At 57.1% G+C, this 19,793-nt stretch overlaps 2 protein-coding genes across 3 annotated transcripts; one reads left to right on the plus strand and one right to left on the minus strand.

The window, feature by feature from the left end:
• Nucleotides 1-33: 33 nt before the first annotated feature.
• Nucleotides 34-12,160, minus strand: PLD2 (phospholipase D2). Its single transcript, XM_023243748.2, has 25 exons — nucleotides 12,072-12,160; nucleotides 11,480-11,589; nucleotides 11,258-11,388; nucleotides 11,001-11,143; nucleotides 10,511-10,616; nucleotides 10,356-10,421; nucleotides 10,167-10,225; nucleotides 9,903-9,995; nucleotides 9,659-9,811; nucleotides 9,014-9,163; nucleotides 6,102-6,185; nucleotides 5,891-5,969; nucleotides 5,080-5,190; nucleotides 4,478-4,648; nucleotides 4,001-4,127; nucleotides 3,723-3,841; nucleotides 3,527-3,640; nucleotides 3,305-3,409; nucleotides 3,010-3,098; nucleotides 2,785-2,898; nucleotides 2,560-2,609; nucleotides 2,234-2,368; nucleotides 1,896-2,049; nucleotides 1,038-1,152; nucleotides 34-802 (listed from the first exon to the last, which is right to left on the minus strand). Exons 2-25 carry the CDS (start codon nucleotides 11,586-11,588, stop codon nucleotides 578-580), a joined length of 2,802 nt encoding a protein of 933 aa, XP_023099516.1. The 5' UTR covers nucleotide 11,589; nucleotides 12,072-12,160; the 3' UTR covers nucleotides 34-577.
• On the plus strand, nucleotides 10,958-18,289 carry LOC102901560 (uncharacterized protein C17orf114-like). Of its 2 annotated transcripts, none has more exons than XM_045045228.1 (4): nucleotides 10,958-11,093; nucleotides 14,237-14,374; nucleotides 17,106-17,554; nucleotides 18,004-18,289. In XM_045045228.1, exons 3-4 carry the CDS (start codon nucleotides 17,482-17,484, stop codon nucleotides 18,174-18,176), a joined length of 246 nt encoding a protein of 81 aa, XP_044901163.1. In that variant the 5' UTR covers nucleotides 10,958-11,093; nucleotides 14,237-14,374; nucleotides 17,106-17,481; the 3' UTR covers nucleotides 18,177-18,289. The 2 variants fall into 2 exon arrangements, 1 of the variants encoding a protein (XP_044901163.1); XR_891042.3 differs by having other exon boundaries at nucleotides 17,106-17,300; nucleotides 18,004-18,142.
• The last annotated feature ends 1,504 nt before the right edge of the window (nucleotides 18,290-19,793 follow it).

Raw genomic sequence — 19,793 nt, forward strand, 5'->3', positions numbered from 1 at the left:
GGCCGCGGTTCGGCCCAGGAAGAGCCGGGGACCTTGTCTAGACTAGGCATTTATTTATGAAATGCTCACTGAACGGATACAAAGCTAGTGTCTGTCCACAGGCAGGGGAGGGGTAAGTGTGCACCCCAGCCCCTGCCCCGCCCACCACAGGGGTGAAGCCAGGGGCGGGGGGCTTCACTCTTCCCTCCACCTTGGCAGTAATGGCAGGGAGGGGGTTCGGGGGCAGGAGGAGGAAGGCCCAGGACAGGGCCTCCCCCAGGGAGGCATCCCGGGCGTGGGGGCAAGGGTTTGCCTCTGCCCTGGAACAGTGGTTTGAACCGGGCGGCAGGGGGGATGAACTCAGGATGCCCTCCTGCCCCCCCCCCAACCCCCGCCCCGCCAGCCCAGAGGCGGAGTGACCTCTTCAGCTGCTTCTCAAGGAAGGGTCCCCGTGGCTTCTCTTCTCTAGTCCTCTTCCGGCATGCCTGCCCTCCCCCTGGTCTCAGAGGGCACTGCCCTCCAGCGTGAGGGTTGGGGGCAGGGAGCCAGCCTCGGTGGAGCCCAGCGGCAGGTAAGCTGTCCCGGGCTGAAGCCGTAGCTATGTCCACACTTCGAGGGGCATCACGCCTTCCTTGCTCCCCAGGGGGGGCAGCAAAGACTCATCCTCCAGGAACTTGAGGGGAAAGTGGACCAGGTGGCCCTGGACCTGGGTGAGCTCAGACCGGGCCAAAGGTGGGCTGACTGTGGCCAGGGGCTCCACGGCCACGTACTCCCGGAGCGCCCTGAGAGAGCGTGTGGCATTGGATGGCAGGCAGCGGAAGATCTGTGGGTGGGGGGCACAGAAGCCAGTGGGGCTTGGAGACCCTCGGCCAAGAGTCCAAGATGCCCCCGCTCCCCACACCATATCCCCCCACGCTGACCCTGAGCCACTGAATCCCACGATGTGCCCCCCACACCCTCATCCCCCTTTTGGGAACGGCTTGGCGGTGGGGCCTCCATCCGACCCCGGACGGGATAACCCGTGGATTTCCACACAGTCAGCCCCGCTCGGTGCCCACCTGCTCATAGATATTGGCATTGCTCTCGGCTGTGTCCTGCCACAGCTGAAAGAAGTCATCACAGACAGGGTCTCGGAGATCCAGGTCTGGCCGGGCATGTGCCCCGAGAATCACACTACGGGACAAAAGGGTCTCCGCAAGGTCAGATTAAGATCCTTGGAGGGGCGCCTGGGTGGCTCAGTCAGTTAAGCGACTGGCTTTGGCTCAGGTCATGATCTCACGGTTCGTGAGTTCAAGCCCTGCGTTGGGCTCTGTGCTGATGGCTCATAGTCTGGAGCCTGCTTCGGATTCTAAGTCTCCCTCTCTGTCTGCCCTTCCCCTGCTCACTCTCTGTCTCTGTCTCTCAATAATAAATAAACATTTTTAAAAAATGAAAAATAAAAAAAAGATCCTTGGAGAAGGTGAATATCAGAAAAGTCAGATTATTCCTACGCAGGTAATTCAAAATAAACCCGATGTTAAACAGTACAATAAGCACAAATGAATCCAACAGAATTTACTTTGTATCTTCTTTGGCCACTATTTTGATGCTTTAAAAAAAAAAAAAACTACCAAGTTATTTTTAAAGTATTTGTTTCTCAGGGCGCCTGGGTGGCTCAGTCTGCTAAGCGTCTGACCTGGGCTCAGGTCATGATCTCACGGTTCGTGAGTCGGAGCCCCGCGTCAGGCTCCGTGCTGACAGCTAGCCTGGAACCTGCTTCGGATCTTTTTAATATCTGTTTCTCATGGTCTTGATATCTCTACTTTACCGGTACCCTATGCTAGATTGGGAAACCCTCGCACCCGCTCCAGAGGCAGAGTAACCCCCTCCCAACTTGTGCCTCCCCGCCACCCCGGTAGCTCCCCACCCGGCCTTACCTGAAGCAGTGCTTCCGCAGACTCAAAGCAAACCGGCCCGCCTGATACTCCCCACCGTCCATGAGGGATGGTTCCATCTCTGTGTCCTCGATCAGCACGGCCAGCTCACTGTCTCGCTTCCCCAGCAAGCTCCGGTCGTTGATGTTGGCGGAGCCTGGGATGGGCGCAGGACGCAACGTGTCTGCCTGAGCCCTGGGGGGTGGGGGGGTGGGGGGGGCCCTGCCCCATCAACTCTGCCCGAGGACCAGCCAGCTTCTGTCACCTCCCGCTGGGCCCTGCTCCACCCCCCCACCCCCCCCACCCCCGGCGCTGCCGGGGACCCAGCATCCAGGACTGACCGATGATGACCGTCCGGTCATCTGCGATGAGCATCTTGCTGTGGATGTAGATGAGTTCGGAGACCGGGTGCCCGCCCAGCTCTCCGTGTGTGCGAAGCCCGCAGATGGATATGTAGTCCCGCCACGCTGTCCCCACTGTGAGAAAGGGGGTGGGGGTGTAGGGAGGGGTGCCCTCATGTGCAGATGGGGCCCTGTCCCAGCTGCCTCCCCACTTCAAGGTCTATACCCGTCTCCCTGCAGTAAAAACTGCCTGCCGTCTCAGAGCAGTAGCCCCAGAGACACGCAAGAAGGACCCGGGCTGCAATCCCCCAGCCCCCAGCACTCACTGGCTGCTTTGAGGCGATGTAGGATCGAATATTCCCCACGGCACAGGGTCCTGAGGGAAAAGAGCCGGTGAGGGAGGTGGAGGCTGGGGGAGCTGGTGGGGGATGTCAGGAGAGAGGCGGACCCCAGAAGTCCAGCAGGAAGGGATGGGGACAGAGTCAGGGCAGGGGCACGGGTGGATGGCCACGGAGAGGCAGAGTCTGGCTGGGGGTGGGGGGTGGGGTCACCTGTAAGTGAAGTGCAGAATGGCCTGGATGGAGTTACCACCACCTGTCGTGATGTCACCTTCAAACCCCGGCAGCAGGGGCAGAAGCACGTAGACTCGGAAACGCTGGCCCTGTCTGGGAAGGGGGCGGAGTCAGAGGTCCCACCTGTTCCCCTTCCAAGCCCCGCCCCTCCGCAGGGGCTAAGCCACGCCCACAACCCCATCCCGCGGCCAGTCCCCCCCTTACTTGTGGGCCTTCAGGATTCTGTCCACAATCTCATCGCCCACCTTGTTCAGAACGGTCCGCCCGTCCGAGCAGCTAATAAAGAACTGATTCTGAGGCAGGGACCAAAGAGAGACATCAACAGCCAGGCCCCTGCCCCCTGCCAACCCCAGGCCTAGGCTCCAGGCCCTGGCCCCGGGCTGCGCATTTCTCCAGGCCTGGCTACGCTGGCCCTCAAGGACCGATCCCGCTGCTGTCAGGTCCCTCTCATCCCCCGGGGTCCGCTCCATTCTCTGCCCCGCCCTCACCCCCGTCACACCTCGATGTACAGGAAGCGCTGGCTCTCCCTGATGGTGTGCAGGTAGGCATTGAGGATGGAGTTTTCCATCGTCCCTGCTGACCAACGGTCCACCGACCGCAAGACCTGGCGGAACAGCGAATATGCTGTGGTTCCCGACCCCAGGAGAGGAGGGGCTCTCGGGCCGGGGGCCCTGGGCTGGAGGGAGGGAGGCGTGAGGACGGGCTGAAGAGGGGGCCTCACCTGCACAGTGGCGCACTGCCCCCCCGGGATCGTGAAGGAGAGCTGGTCCGCGGTGCTGGTGGATTTGGGCAGCAGGTAGGGGTACACGGGGGTCTTGTACTTGGCCTTGGTCGTCTGAGGTGGAGTGATGGCAGTCAGCGGGAGGCGGCCCCTTCCCGACCCCCCCCCCCCAGCCCCCGCAGGAGGGAGTGGGCACCTTGGTGAAATTCCAGCGCTGGATGAAGTGGCGGGCCAGGTCCCGGGCGGGCAGACCGTGGACGGCCACCCCTACGTCCCGCCATGGCATCCGGGGCGTGGTCTCCCTGTCGATGAAATCTGGGGGGCCCCCGGGGAGGATCAGGGGCAGGGAGGAGGACGAGGGGACCAGAGGGAGAGCTACATTACCCTTGACCCCGCTCATCCTGTTCTCGGTTCCCGCCTCGATGTCTGCCCCTACTCTCAGCTTTTGGGGGCTTGGGAGGAGGGGACCCTCACCCTCAAAAGGCCGGTCCAGCTGCACCCAGTCCTTAGTGATAAGATTGCTGTAGTCCTTGCCCAGCCAGAAGAGTTGGTTTTGGGACAGGTCTGGGGTGGCCGGAGCGTCTGAGCCGGGGGTGGGAGGCTGTAGGGAACACACCCAAGCCAGGGGCAAGGAGAGGTCATGGAGGCCGCACAGAGCCAGGGCCACAGAGAAGAGAGGAGCACTGAAAGTATGAGACACAGAGACACAGAGAGTAAGAGTGAGACAGAGAGAGTCCCACCGGGCCCTCCCCTTCGGCCGCACTCGCTACCCCAGGGGAGTGGGACGGGGCCGTGGGGGTGGGGAGAGGACTGGGCCTCCTTCAAGGCGCCTTCCTGGGGTCCCAGAAAGAGGAATCCCCGGGGCGGGCAGCACGCGAGTGACCAGCGGGGGCGGGCTGGCGCTGGGGAGGGGTGCGCCTAGGGACGCTCAGGGAGGCCTGGGGGGACCACCTGTGGGGCGGCTGGTTCAGAGGGGTCCCCGAGGTCAGTCAGCCGGTACTGCAGGTCGTCCCAGCGGCCGTAGGCGAGGTCCAGCCCTCCCAAGAAGGCCACTACTTGGTCCACGACCAGGAGCTTCTCATGATGGGCCCACAGCGTCACCTGGTCCGGGTGACGCATCACCTGCAGCGGGTGTGGGGGGAGGTCATGCGGGCGGGCTTAGGGGAGAGAAGATGGAGACATTGGGAGGGAGGACGGGGGGGGGGGGACAGGAAGATGGGGGGATGAGATGTTCAAGGAGAGGGAGGGTCGCGGGGCGCCTAGGTGGCTCAGTCGGTTGGGCGTCCGACTTCGGCTCAGGTCATGATCTCACAGTCCGTGAGTTGGAGCCCCGCATTGGGCTCTGTGCTGATGGCTCAGAGCCTGGAGCCTGCTTCGGCTTCTGTGTCTCCCTCTCTCTCTCTGCCCTTCCCCTGCTCACCCTCTGTCTCTCTCTGTCTCTCAATAATAAATAAGCGTTTAAAAAAAAATTAGAAAGGGAGGGTCAAGGGGGTGGGGAAGTGTGACGAGGAGGGTCGTGGTTTTTGGGGGCGTCTCTGACGCCTGACAGTCACCTTTATGTTGGGGTGCAGCAGCATCAGAGCCCTCTTGCTGTAGCCGCTGTTAATGCCCAAGGCCAGCTCCACCTCCTTAAACAGCAGTACGGACACACGGACACCCTCCTCCTGGTGGTGAGCGGGGGAGGGGGGGTCAGAACGGCCCCCCCTCCAACCTCCCGAATCCTTCCCCATTCTTGGGGTTCTGTGCATCCGTGCACTCAGCCTGGGGATCCTCAGTGCTCACACCCTGCTCTGATGCTCTCAGCAAACTTAGCAGTGGGTGAGCACACTGTTCACCTGCCCATCCATCCATCCATCCATCCATCCATCCATCTTCCCAGCCATTTACTCACCCCCATATGTGCCACCTGTCATCCATCTATCCCTTCCCCCCCTTCCCCCTGCTACTGATCCACCTTTCCACCCTCCTATCCTTCCATCTATCCCCCCTTTCCATCATCCATCCACCCACCGGCCCCTCCTCTCGATCATCTGTCTATCCATTAACGTCTATGGATGTCCCCAACATGGCGGACACCGGGCCTTACACTGAGGCTAGCGATGTCATTCCCATGAGAAAGGCAGACACGTACACCCCCAGGTAACGCCACAAGGCGTAATGGGTACTTGGAGAGAAGTCTGCACCAGGTAGAGGAGGAGCATGAAGGGGGAGGTGTAAGTTCCTCTTGAGGAAGAAAAGGAGGTGATGCTTGCCAGACAGCAGCCCACGATAGACGTGTTTCCTCCCCTGAAGCTTCAGCTTCCTTTCCTTCTCCCTTCTGACCCACCTCCACGCACCTCCCCTCCCGCCTGCCACTCTCCTCACCGCCTTCTTCTTGAGCATAATGTCCAGTCTCCAGTCATCTGAATGGGCCGGACGCTTCAGGTAAATCTCAGGACTCAACCTGGGATCCAGGGCAGGGGGTGAAGGGCGAGCAGCCAGCCACTTCTTCCCTGCCCCTCCCTCCTCTGGCCTGTAAGCTGATCCGGGGCAGGCCCTATCCTGCCCCTTCCTGCCCGAGCTTTCCCCTACTCACCACCAGTCTGTGATGAAAATCTCCTCTTGAGCTCCTGCGATGGCGTCTGCCACAGCGGCAAAGTAACCCGCCCCGTTCACAAACCTGGAGGGAGGGGAAGGTCAAGCCAAGGAGGTCAGAATCAGAAGCCAGAAAGCTCTGGAGAGTGAAGACCGGAGGACAGTCATGGATCAGAGGTGACGGCAGGGTCAAAGATCAGGAGTGATCAGAGAAATCAGACGGTGTCAGACGTATGAAAGGGGGACAAATTTGCCAGTTTAAGCTAAGCAAAATTAAAAATTACAGAAGGCACGAAAAGCTAAAGAAGATGACTGAAGGTGGGGAACGTTAACGCATCATACATAAAGAGTTCCAGCGAATCAGTAAGAAAAAGACACACAGGCCAACGGCGAAATGAACAAAGATTAAGAACTGACAGTTCACAGAGGAGATTAAAATGGTCAACCGTAGGAAAAGATGTTTAATCTCAACAGTAAAGAAGGAAATTGATATCAAAATGGAATAACATGTCTTTAATCCACTAAATTGGCAAAAATAAAGATCACTGGCCACGTTCAATATTAGCATGCAGGAGAATGAGAATCCTCATAGACTATGGGAATGTACTTCGGTTATAGCCTTTTTATTTTTATTTTTTTAACATTCATTTGTGTTTGAGAGACAGAGTGTGAGTCGGGGAGGGGCAGAGAGCGAGGGAGACACAGAATTCGAAGCAGGCTCCAGGCTCTAGCTGTCAGCACAGAGCCCGACGCGGGGCTCGAACCCACGGACCGTGAGATCATGACCTGAGCCGAAGTCGGACGCCTAACTGACTAAGCCACCCAGACGCCCTGGTTATAGCTTATTTAGAAGACAGTTTGGCGGTATCCGAATATCAGACACACATACTGTTTAATACCATTAAATGCACATAGTAATTCTATTTCTAGGGATGCATCCTGTTAAATGCTTTGCTTAGGCAAAGACTGTGTTCAGTGCAACATCGCTTAAAATGAGAATTTGGCTCCCCTGCTGATGTCCTCTCTCCCTCTCTCAAAATAAATAAACCTAAAAAAAAAAAAAAAAAAGATTTGTAAAATGAGAATTTGGGGCACCTGGGTGGCTCAGTCGGTTCAGCGTCCAACTCCTAATCTCAGCTCAGGTCTTGATCTCAGGGTTGTGAGTTCAAGCCCCATGTTGCACTCTGCACTGGGTGAGAAGCCTACTGAAGGGAAGGGAAGGGGAGGGGAAGGGAGGGGAGGGGAGGGGAGGGGAGGGGAGGGGAGGGAAAGGGAAGAAAAGGGAAAGAAAAGAAAAAAAAAAGAAAGGAAGAAAGAAAGAAAAAGAAAGGAAGAAAAGAAAGAACCTGAATGCCTAATCTCTAACACACACATAACGTGAAAAAGAAAAAAATGAGCTACAAAAGCAAGTTCGTGATGTCAGGGTTGTGAGTTCAAGCCCCATGTCGTGCTCTGCACTGGGTGTGAAACCTACTTATAAAATAGAATAGAATAGAATAGAATAGAATAGAATAGAATAGAATAGAATAGAATAGAATAGAATAGAATAAGAAAGAATCTGAATGCCTAATCTCTAACACACACATTAAGTGGGAAAAAAAAAATAAGCCACAAAAGTAAGTTCATGATCTCATTTACATTAAACCAAAAAGTAATGTATGCGCATAGCCTATGAAAGTGTACAGGCCGAGAAAGGAGAAGATACACAGGACTCTGTTGTGAGGGTTATTTCCGGGGAGAGAGCTGGGCTGTTGGGTCTAGGGCAGACGTGAGGCCAGGGAGTAAAGGGCCGGGCAACGAAGGGGAACTTAAGTTTTTCACTTATTGTGCTTCTGCGTCGTATCGTTTTGGCTTTTGAACAACAAATAGTATGATGGTGAAGAGTGGGGTCTTGACCCAGACTGCCTGGGTTTGAATCCTGCTTCCGCTGTCTACAGGGTGTCGGACCTTGGGCAAGTCCCTCAGCTTCTCCTTGCCTCAACATTCTCATCCGCAAAATGGACACAGCAACTGTGCCTGCCTCGTCGGGTTCGCGAGAGGGTTGAATCATACTTAGCGCCGCTCCCAGCACGCAGTGAGAACTCCGTAAGTATCAGCTAGTAGTTCTTATGAAACAAATGAATGTCAACACCGCCTCCAAGAAAAGAATCCTTCCACCACTCCCTCCTGCCCATGATGAAGTCCAACCGCTTCAGCTTAGCACGCGGGGCACACCCAGGCGCTGTCAACCCCTAGACTGTTCTCTGGCCACTCCTCCCCCCCCACCCCCGCCAGGGTCACCAAACATGCCAGCCTGCTTCTTCTAGCCTCGGTGCACAGGCTAGTCTCCGCTTTCTTCCTAAGGCCAACCTCAGGGTCACTGCCTTCTGCAAGGCAGTCCTGACATCCCCACGGCAGGGGGGGGGGGTGGGGGGGGGGGGTGGGCAGATGTTCCCCCGCTGTGCCCGGTACCCTGTATCTACCACCGGAACGGCCGGAAGTTACCATCGTTCTGTGACTGAATCACCTACTGGGTTGTCTTATTCCTGCCACTGGGCCTGGCACGTAGTAGGTGCTTAGTAAAACGTGTATTGGACGAACGAGTGAATCAGAGAGATTTTAAGAGCTCATAAGGCACAGAGAGAGCCAGTGTGATAAAAGGCAGTTAAAAAGGTCACAGGAGGTCAGAGAGGTCAGGGTCGGAGGAGATGACTGGAGATGACTGGGTATGGGGGTCAGAGAGATCAGAGGGAAGGCAGATAATCAGTGTGGTTAGAGGTCAGATGGTCAGGAAGACTGGAGAAGTCAAAGGGGGAGGGTGTCGAAGCCAGAACGGGTCAGAGGAGATCAAAGAGGACCAAGGAAAGGACTCAGAAAACACGGAGAGGGTCACGAGGCCCACAGACAAGCTCCGAAGGGACGGCAGTGTCTCACCACCGGGCCAAGGTCCCGGGCCGGGGCGGGGCATAGCTGTCGTGACGGTGCAGCTGTATGAAGTCTCTTCCCGGGCCCTGGGCCAGCTCCGTGATCTCCTGGCCCCACCACCGTGCCTGCCGGTAGCTGCCACACTTGAGGATCAGGGACCTGAGCAGGAACAACGAGATGGACCCCAGGCTTCACCCTTCGTGCCCCAGCCTCGCCCGACACCTCCCTCTTTGGCTGTCCCTTCTTTCCCGCTTCCTCCCTTAGTCCCTAATTCACCACCCCACCCGGACAAGGCAGGCGTGTGCCTCGCACACAGTTAGGTCACCGGCACAGCACGGAGTTTTGCACCCGGCACTCGGGGGGTTTGCTCCCAGGAACGAATGAATGAACGGAGCGCCCTTTATTTTATATCGGGAGTCCCTCCCCCAAGCTTGTACTTGACCCCCTCTCTCTGGGCCTAGGTTCTAAGAGCAGTCCCCGGCATGTGGCCAGACCAGTTCTCTGGTTCCAAACCAAGGCCGGCTCCAGGGGGGGTTGGATGGGGGTGGGGGATGGGGTGGAAATGCTTCCTTTCCTTCCACTCACTGCCTGCCCCCCCCACCCCCAGCGCTCTCGGCTCACCAGGTGTCCGTCTACACCGGCTGGAGGCCTTACCTGTGGGAGGTGTCGATCCTGACCCCGTACCGCGTCTCAGTGCTCCGTTTCCCCACCTGCACCTCGAAGCCAGGGTCAAAGAGCTGAACAAAGGAGATGACGCCCGTCTCGAGGCACAGGTACAGCAGGAAAGAGTCCTTCACCACCAGCCACCTGGAGCGGGAGGGCTCCGTCCGTTCCTCCCTGCCCACGGCATCTCCTTCCTCGCCCCCACCGCTGCCCCGCTGACCGCTCCGGGGCTCACCTCTTGGACCAGCGGTAACACACTTGGTCCCGGCCACAGCAGGTGAGGCCAGGAACTCGGTGGCCGCCCGAACGCTTCCGGATCACTCCTTCCCTGTGGGCAGAGTCAGGGAGCGGGCGTGGGGTGGGGAGATGCCCCAAGAGGAATCCGGATGCCCGCCGCGCCCCCGCCCCTGCCCGCGCACCGGGCGCTGCTTTCCCCATCCTCAGGCAGGGAGGGATCCGCGGGTTTGCCCGTGGCCCGCGCGGGATGTCGCACACTCACAGTCCTTTGGAGCCAAGGTCTGGGATGAAGGAGAGCTGGCTGACTTCCAGGAACTCCGTCTGCCGAGGAAGACGAAGGCTCAGGGGAGAGACTCTGGCTTCCAGCCCCTCAGACCCCACGGGCCGGGGTCCTCTGCCCCCCGGGGGTCTGATGAAACTGCCCCCCCTAAAACCAGCCCCTGGGCCTTACCATGGCGTGGTAGTTGCGGTAGAAAGACATGGTCAGGAGGCGGTTGAGGTAATTCTCCAGGTATTTCTGAAGCAGGGACAAGAGACAGACACAGATGGGACCGGAGCCATGGGCCCACGAAATGCCTTCCCGGGCGGTCCGGCGTCGGGTCGCACCTGTTTGCTGGACGCGTGTCTGGAGGAGCCCTCGGGTCCTGCGCGAGGCAGAGAGGGCATCTCGCGGTTGGCGGCTTCTCCGGCGGGGGGATGGGTGGTGGCAAAGCTGCGGAGGCGAGGCGGGAAGAGGGTCAAGTGGGAGCCAGGAAGCTGAGCGCCTGGATCCCTGAAGCACCAGACCGGGAGGCTTGGGGGAGGCCCGGAGGCTGGCAAAGGCCCCCTATCCTGAGAACGGAGACGAGGGAAGCTGCCAAGGGCATTTTGGGCGCCCCGCCCGGCTGAGATATTGGCACAGGACCACGGACAGGGAGAGCCGAGCTGGGAAGGTTTCCTGGTAACCGGGGTCAGGGAAGGGGGGCCCCCCCACCACCACCAGGGGCCAGAGCTGGGGCAGGGAAAGGGTGCCACAGGCAGAAAGCAGTGGTGGCGGCTGGGGCAGGGACAGGATGGGGCACCGCCTTCCCGACAGGAAGCAGACGGGTCCCCTTACCGGGCCAGAGGGAGCAGACTCATCAAGACTTTGTGCCTCAGGAGGTCCCGGTGCAGCTCCTGGAAATGACGGAACTTCTTCTTGGTTGTCCAGGTAAAGGCGCCGTGAGTCAAGCGGACGGAATACAGAGTGCAGGTTCCCACCTGGGGGCGGGAGGCGCTCAGCGGTTGTCCCCTGGCCGGGTCGCAGCGCCCCCTCCTCCCCGACCTCCGGGCCGGCCCTGCCTTTCCCCACGTCCCGAGTGCCCGGCCAGCCACCTTGGATCCGCTGGTGTATCTTTCGGTTCCCACCACTTGGGCTGTGACGGGCACCCCAGGGGCGAACACCAAGGGGTGCATTTTCAGAGGCTGCAGGTCGTAGATGGCCAGGAAAGGGTGCATCCGGTCAGCTGGGAGGAGAGAAAGTGCGAGAATGTGAACCCCAGGAGGTCTCGGCCGCCCCCCACCCCGCCCTCCCCCAGGGCCGTCCCCCCTGCCTACCTGGGTCCTCCCCCTCCCTCAGAGTGTCCAGCTCGTCGGGCTCCATCTGCAACTGGCTGGAGTCCAGCTCGCCCCCCGCGGGGAAGAGGCTCTGGGGGGTCGCCGCCATCCTGGGCGCAGGGGGAGGCCTCAGGGAGGTGCCGTGCCCTGCAGAACCCGGGCCCCCCACCCTCCCCACCTCCCTCGCGCGCCCTCCGTCCCCTTAGGTCTGCAGCGCCCCGCCGACCCGCCTTGACCTCCACCCGGTCCCCGGGTCCCGCATCCAGGATCCCTCAGCCCCGCCTCCCGTCCCGGCCCCGGCGCGCCCTGGAGCTCCCGCCGGGCCCGCGGGGCCCCGAGCCGGGGCGGAGCGGAAGCCGGCGCGGGGCGGGGGGGGGGGGGGGGGGTCGCCGGGGACCCCGGGGCTCCGGCCAGGCCAGGCCGGGAGCGGGGGGGCGTCCAGCGGGAATGAGGAAGTCCCGCGCGCCCCGCCCGGGAGGGACACCCTGAAATCTCGGCGCGCGTCTGAGCCCGCGCCCCTTCCCGCCCCCCGCCCCCCTCCCCCGGGGCCGGGGCCCGGGCCCCGCCGCCGCGCGCCCCCCGGGCCCCTCACCCCGCAGCCGCAGGCGGCGCCCGCGCCGGTCCGCCAGCCGAGGGAGCGGCACAGGGAGCCGGGCCCACACCCGGGCGGCGGGGCGGGAAGGGGCGGGAAGGGCGGGAAAGGCCGGCCCCCGGGGGCGGGTCTCCCGGCCTCACCTCCGCGCCCGCCCCGCCGCAAGGCCGTCGAGCGAGCGCTGGTCTCGGGGGCTGCGGCGGGCGGGGGTAGAGGCAGGGCCGGCGCAAGGGCCCGGGGGCCGGCGGGGGGAGGCGGCGGTAGAGGCAGGGCCGGTGCAAGGGCCCGGGGGCCGGCGGCCGGGGCTGGGGAACGTGCGCTCCTACACCGCTCCTGCACCACGTCTCGCCACTTGCCCCGGGCCGGGCTCCGGGCGCACAACAGTGAGCGAGCCGGCCGCCGCCGAGCCCGCTCTCCGGGGACCCACAGTCCGGGAGCAGGTGGGAAACTCTCAGGTTCTAAAAGACAAAATATGCCCCCTTTATTTATTTATTTATTTTTTAATTTTTAAAACTATTTAATTTTCGGAGAAAAAGAGACAGAGCACGAGCAGGGGAGGGGCAGAGAGAGAGGGAGACACAGAATCCCAAGCAGACTCCAGGCTCCGAGCTGTCAGCACAGAGCCCGACGTGGGGCTCGAACTGGTGAACCGAGAGATCAGGACCTGAGCCAAAGCCGCAGACTCAACCGACTGAGCCACTGGGGCGCCCCTATGCCCTCTTTTTTTTTCAAATGCGGATTTCCTTATCTCTCCCGATGGACATCTGGGTTGTTTCTAATCTATTGCGATAAAGCTCCTATAAACATTCCTGTAGGAGTCTTTGTGTGGATAAGCGTTTTCCTTTCTCTTGGGTAAATGGCTCGCAGAGGCGTTGCCAGGGCCTGTAAAAAGTGCATTTTACCTTTATGAGAAACTGCCAGACGGGCTCCCAAAGTGGTCGCTCCGTTTTGCATTTCCCAAACCAGTCTGTGTTACTTCTGGGGGTTCCACGGCGTGGCCAGCATCTGACGTGGTCCAACTTTTTAGCATTAGCTGTTCTGAGGGTAAGGGAAGTAAGTCGTCGTAGCTTTATTTGCCTTCCTCTGAGGAGTAATGATGCTGATGGAGTTTCACGTGCTTACTGGCCATTTGCATAATCTTCTTTTGCAGAGTGTCTCTTCCAGCTTTTGGTAATTTTTTAAAAACAATGTCATATCACTGAATTCGTTCTTTGTATATTTTGAATACAAATCCACTAGCCGATATATGTATCACAAACACTTTGTCACAGAATGTGGCTTCTGTGTTTAAAATCCTAGTGCTCTTGGGGAGCCTGGGCGGCTCAGCCCGTGGAGTGTCCGACTTTGGCTCAGGTCATGATCTTGTGGTCCGTGGGTTCGAGCCCCGCGTCGGGCTCTGGGCTGACAGCTCCGAGCCTGAAAGCTGCTTCAGATTCTGTGTCTCCCTCTCTCTCTGCCCCTTCCCCACTCATGCTCTCTGTCTCTCAAAAATGAATAAATGTAAAAAATAAAATAAAAAAAATGAAAGCACTAATTCAAAAAGATATATGCATCACTATGTTTATAGCAGCATAATTTACAATAGCCAAGATATAGAAACAACCTAAATGTCCACTGATTGATTGAAGGAGAAAGAAGAGTGGTACACACACACACACACACACACACAGAAATATTGCTCAACCGTAAAAAAAGAATGCTATCTTGCCATTTGCAACAACATCAATGGATTTAGAGAGTATGATGCTAAGTGAGATAAGTTTGCGAAAGACAAATATCATATGATCTCATTACATGTGAGATGTAAAAAAAATGACCAAAGCACAAACAGATCCAGAAATACAGAGAACAAACCGGTGGTTACCAGAGGGGAGGGGGAGGGGAGAGGGCGGTCCAGGCTTCCAGTTAGGGAACAAATGAGTCGTGGGGATGAAAGGTTCAGCACAGGGATTATAGTCAGTGATACTGTAACAGCGCCGCGTGTGGTGACGGGTTGGAGCTACGCTTGTGGAGCATGTAGCATAATGTATACAGTTGTCCAATCGCTATGTTGTGTCGTACTCGCCCAACACTGAGGTCACATTGTGTGTCAAACGCCCTTTAACTGAAAGAGAAAAAGTCAATGGTAGAGCTACCCTATGGCAACCCAACAATTCCGCTCCTAGGTGAAGACCCAGAAGAATTGAAAGCACATGGGCGCACAGAGACCTGCACGCGGTAGTACTCAACTAGCCAAATCGTGGGAACAACCCAACGTCCCTCAGCTGCTGAATGGGCAGACAGAACATGGTGGTTCCTCCAAGGTACACCACTCGGCCACAAAAAGGAGTGGAGCTCTAGCACGCGTTGCCACAGGGGCAGGTCTTGAAAATATTACGCTAAGGAAGGAGCACCTGGGTGGCTCAGTCGGTTAAGCATGCAACTCTTTTGTTATTATTTTTTTTAATATTTCTTTATTTAAAACTTTTTACATTTATTTATTTTTGAGAGACAGAGACAGAGCACGAGTGGCAGAGGGAACAGAGAGAGGGGGAGACACAGAATCGGAAGCAGGCTCCAGGCTCGGAGCTGTCAGCAAAGAGCCCGACGCGGGGCTCGAACCCATGGACCACGAGATCACGACCTGAGCCGAAGTCGGCCGTTTAACTGACTGAGCCACCCAGGCACCCCACTCTCTCTAAAAAAAGAAGAACGGGGCGCCTGGGTGGCTCAGTCGGTTAGGCATCCGACTTCAGCTCAGGTCACGATCTCGCGGTCCGTGAGTTCAAGCCCCGCATCGAGCTCTGGGCTGATGGCTCAGAGCCTGGAGCCTGTTTCTGATTCTGTGTCTCCCTCTCTCTCTGCCCCTCCCCCGTTCATGCTCTGTCTCTCTCTCTGTCTCAAAAATAAATAAAATGTTAAAAAAAAATTAAAAAAAACAAGAAGAAGAAGAGGAAGAAGAAGAAGAAGAAGAAGAAAAGAATATGCTAAATGAAAAAAAGTCACACACAAAGGACCACATATTATGTGAGTCCATTTAGACGAAATGTCCAAAACCCGTAGAGACCGAAGGTAGGTTAGCCACTAGCTGGGGAGAAGAAGGACAAGGGAGTGACTGACAGGGGGTACAGGCTCTCTTTCAAGGGTGATGAAAATGTTATAAAATTAGTTGATGTTTCTCAACTGATGAATATAGTAAAAGCCACTGAATTGGATCGTATAAAAGGGTGAATTTTAGGGGTGCCTGGGTGGCTCAGCTGGTTGAGCATCCAACTTCGGTTCTGGTCATGATCTCCCGGTTTGTGAGTTCAAGTCCCGCGTCGGGCTCTGTGCTGACAGCTCAGAGCCTGGAACCTGCTTCCGATTCTGTGTCTCGCTCTCTCTCTGTCCCTCTCCTGCTTGTGCTCTCTCTCAAAAATAAATATTTAGGGGCGCCTGGGTGGCTCAGTCGGTTGGGCGTCCAACTTCGGCTCAGGTCATGATCTCGTGGTCCGTGAGTTCGAGCCCTGCATCGGGCTCTGGGCTGACAGCTCAGAGCCTGGAGCCTGTTTCGGATTCTGTGTCTCCCTCTCTCTCTGACCCTCACCTGCTCGTGCTCTGTCTCTATCTGTCTCAAAAATAAATAAATGTTAAAAAAAAAATTTTAAAATACATTTAAAAATATATATAAAAATAAAAGGATGAATTTTATGGTATGTCCATTCTATCTCAATAAAACTATTGTTACCAAAAAAAAAAACCTCAAGTAAGCTGCAAACACATACAACTTGGGCGAAGTTAAAAACCGTTATGCTGAAAGAAGTCAGACAGACGGAAGTAATACTCTAGGACTCCACTTAAATAAAGCCCGGAAACAGGCAAATCCAATCTGTTTGGACAGGAATGAGATCAGTAGCTGCCTGGGGTGGGAGGCGCAGAGGAGGAAGGGAAGTTGGTGATGGGAACGTCTTGTATCTCGACTGGGGTGATTATTTCACGAGTGTGTACCCTTGTTAATATTTACAGACCTGGACACAGATGTGTGTATTCAATTGCATGTAAATTTTCACTTCAATAAAGGTGACTTATTTATGTTTATTTTTTTGTTTACTTTTGAGAGAGAGAGACAGAGCACAAGCAGGGGAGGAGCAGAGAGAAAGGGAGACACAGAATCGGAAGCAGGCTCCAGACTCCCAGATGTTGGTACAGAGCCCCAACTCGGGGCTGGATCACGACTTGAGCCAAAGTCGGACGCTTCACCGATGGAGCCGCCCAGGCGCCCCTTGAGACCGGTAATTTAGAAGTGCGAAACAGGGGCGCCTGGGCGGCTCCGTCGGTGAGGCGTCCGACTTCGGCTCAAGTCACGATCTCACAGTTTGTGAGTTCGAGCCCCACATTGGGCTCTCTGCTGTCAGCGCAGGGTCTGTTTCAGATCCCCTGTCCCCCTCTCTCTGCCCCTACCCTGCTGTTCTGTCTCTCAAAATCAAAACAAATAAACTTTAAATGTAAAAAAAAAAAAAAAAAGAAAGAAAGAAAGAAAGAAAGAAAGAAACAAGAAACAGGTTTCTGAGTCTGCTAGTCCAATAGAGCCGGCAACTTCCCAAGTTAAGAGCACATTTGCACGGCTGTGCTGGGGGGCGTTTAGAGTCCTTGACGAGGGTGCTCTGCTCCCCCCACCCCTGTCCCCTGCCCGGCTGAGGGCATCAGCACCTGATGCGGGGAAGCTCACCGTGGAGCACAGAGTGGGCTGGGATCAGGGGGTAGGGGTGGAGGGAGTCCCCGCTCCAGCTGCCTCCGTGACCTTGCTTGTAAAATCAGGACAGTGATAACATGTACCTCCAGGCATCACTGACATGATTAAGCAAGATAACAAGTAAAAAGTCCCTTGAATCTACCTGGCACAGCATAACTAATCCATTGTCAGTGTCCTATTAAAGGCGACAAGAGCTCCCGGACCGTTTAGTGAGAACCTAACGTTTCCTCGGCTAGCACAATCAATTTCACCTTCCGTGAGAACAGACTATTTTTTTTTTCTTTATGATTTTACATCGTGGGCATTCTGAATTCTCATTCCAGAATACCAGTGAGTCCCCAGCAGCATCCAGGCTGGAAGCAAGCTGTCAGCGGATTTTCACGGCTCCTGTCGGTGGTCCCAGCCCCTCTGTGTCTGTCTCTGCCACCTGCCCCCTCCCAGTGGCCTCCTGCTTCTTCCTGGAGATCAGAGAGGGCTCCCAAATTAAGGGGGCGCGACAGGATAGGTGTCTGAATGGGGTATCTGTCCACCTCTTCCCTCCTCCCTCTCCTCCTCCTTCCATCCCCTGGCGCCTATAATCACCAGGCGGTCTGAGGCTAAGTGGTAGTTTGGCCCACACTGGGGGGGCTTGCCAGCCACACCCCTCCTCCTGGGGCCCTCCTGACCAGTCCCAGCACCCTGGTCTCCTCCACTGGTGAGATGGGTCTCAAGGGGGCATGGTGTTTCCCATGGTGTGGGTGCCGGAGGCAGCGGAGGACTGGAAGAGGAGCAGGTATGGGGAGGGGGTGGCCGAGGAAAAAGGGGGGCTGGCAGGGAGGCAGAGAGACCGCACCGGGGACAAAGGTACGTGGTCAAGCCAGTGGAGGGAAAAGAATGGTCTGTTTCGCGGGTGGGAGGTGGGCTTCCCCACAGGGCCGCCTAAATACCTCACAGGGCCGCTGCCGAATGAGCAAGTGAAGACCCCGTAAAAAAAAAAAAAAAAAAATAGCACCTTCGTGACGGTGACAGCAGCATCACAGCAAGCAGGGGCCCTTCTGCGTGGCAGGTCCCGAGTGACCGCCCAGGTCGCAGGCCGGTGAAAGCAGCCCTGCTCTCTCCACACCCCCTCTCGGGGCCCCAGGACCCCAGGTGGCCTCCCCGGCCTCTTGGGTCCTCGCCGTGGGGAAGGAAGGAAGAACACGGGCCGCAACACCCCTCTCCCTCCTCCCATCTCCCTTCCAGGCCTGGATCCGGCTGCCCCTCCGGACCCAAACCCCGGCCCGGCTGAAGCCCCCACCGTGGCTGAGGGAGGGATACCCTCCCTAGGGTCTGGCGCCTACTTCAGCAGGAAGGCCCGACTCTCCTTCCGTCACCAGCTGCACGACCCGGCGACGGCCAATGACTCCACCATTTGATGGGGACGACCGGGGGCTGAACTTTGCAACCTTCCCTCCCCAGACTTCTGGGTGATCCCTGTTTGGCCCCACAGCCCCCACGACCTTGTCATTAAATATACTCAGAGCTGCCAGGTGCTGTGTGCGCGCGCGTGTCTGTTGGGGGGGCGGGGTGGGAGCGGTTGAGGGCCGAGGCCCCCCCTCCCCCCGCCCCCGGGGCTGGGGTGCGGCGCTCAGGGGGGGAAGCATAGCACCTATGGTAGGGGACGCGGGAGTGGTGAGTGACACAGCTGATCTAACTCGGGGCCCAGGTGGGGGTGGCAGAAGGGAGGGTGCCCCGAAACCTAGCTTCAGAGTTGAGGGTGAGGAGAGGCTGGAGGCCAGACTGGACCGCAGATGAGGCGAGGAAGCGTGTGCGTCCCCTCCCTTCCAGGCACTGAGTATGCATCAGTGAACCAAGCAGAGACCCGTCTCTTCTTCCCCATCCTCCACCCCACCCCCACCCCCGCCCCGGGGCTCAACTCCTCCTAGGGCACGTAGACACAGGAGCTAAGAGGGCGGTGATCGCTGTGGAGGGAGTCACGCGGTACCTTGAACATTGGGCAGGAGGGGGGGGGGCGGCTTGGAAATTCCAGGCAGGCAATCAGTTAGGGGCTTTCTGATAAGGTGACATCTGAGACCTGAATGTAAGTAGCCAAGGGGAAACAGGGAAACCACGGGTCAGTGTAGAGTCATTGTAACAAATGTTTCTGACGCAGGATGTTGGTAGTGAGGGATGCTGTGCACCTGTGAGGGCAGGCAAGGGCAGACGGGAAATCTCCGCTCAGTTTTGTCATGAACCTAAAACTGCTCTACACAAAGCGTATTTTAGGGGGCACCTCGGTAGCTCAGTGGGTGAAGCCTCTGACTCTTGATTTCGGCTCAGGTCATGATCTCACAGTTCATGAGATGGAGCCCCGCGTCAGGCTCTGGGCTGACAGTGCAGAGCCTGCTTGGGATTCTTTCTTTCTCTCTCCCTGCCCCTCCCCTGCTCACTCACTCTCTCTCAAGAATAAATTAAAAAAAATTAATAATTAGAAAGTTTGTTTTTAGGGGGCGCCTGACTGGCTCATTTGGAGGGGCACACAACTCTTGATCTCAGGGTTCATGAATTTGAGCCCCACGCTGGGCATAGATTACTTAAAAAAAAAAAAAAAGAATTTCTTTTTTTTAAATCAAGGAAGAGGAGATCTCTGGCAGATAAACAGCCAGTATAAGTGCAAATGCCCTGAGGTCCAAGGGAAGAGAAAAAAACAAGTGACTAGAGCATCAACATTGGGGGAACTGGTGGGTCATCGAGACCATGGTAAGGAGGTAAAACGTTATCCTAGACCCTCCTTACCATCCCAGGTCAAGCAGGGGAACGTGTTCTCACTTACATTTAAAGATCACTCCAGTTGGGGCCCCTCGTGGCTCAGTTGGTTGAACGTCTGACTCTTGATTTTGGCTCAGGTCACGATCTCACAGTTCGTGGGTTTGAGCCCTGCATCAGGCTCTGTGCCGACTGCGGAGTCTGCTTGGGATTCTCTCTCTCCCTCTCGCTCTGCCCCTTCCTTCCTCGCACACTGCCTCTCTCTCTGAAAACAAATAAACTTAAAA

This window comes from Felis catus, chromosome E1 (assembly GCF_018350175.1).
Source record: "Felis catus isolate Fca126 chromosome E1, F.catus_Fca126_mat1.0, whole genome shotgun sequence".
In the NCBI taxonomy this organism is placed as follows: domain Eukaryota; kingdom Metazoa; phylum Chordata; class Mammalia; order Carnivora; family Felidae; genus Felis; species Felis catus.

Excerpts from the sequence above, each read along its gene's own strand:
- PLD2 (XM_023243748.2), bottom strand. The coding sequence starts at position 11,588 with ATGGCGGCGACCCCCCAGAGCCTCTTCCCCGCGGGGGGCGAGCTGGAC. Across the intron at positions 3,842-4,000 it reads GCTGGACCGGCCTTTTGAGG|ATTTCATCGACAGGGAGACC; the intron begins GTGAGGGTCCCC and ends GGGGCCCCCCAG. Across the intron at positions 2,610-2,784 it reads ATTCTGCACTTCACTTACAG|GACCCTGTGCCGTGGGGAAT; the intron begins GTGACCCCACCC and ends CTTTTCCCTCAG.
- LOC102901560 (XM_045045228.1), top strand. The coding sequence starts at position 17,482 with ATGGGTCTCAAGGGGGCATGGTGTTTCCCATGGTGTGGGTGCCGGAGG. Across the intron at positions 17,555-18,003 it reads GAGGACTGGAAGAGGAGCAG|GCCTGGATCCGGCTGCCCCT; the intron begins GTATGGGGAGGG and ends TCTCCCTTCCAG.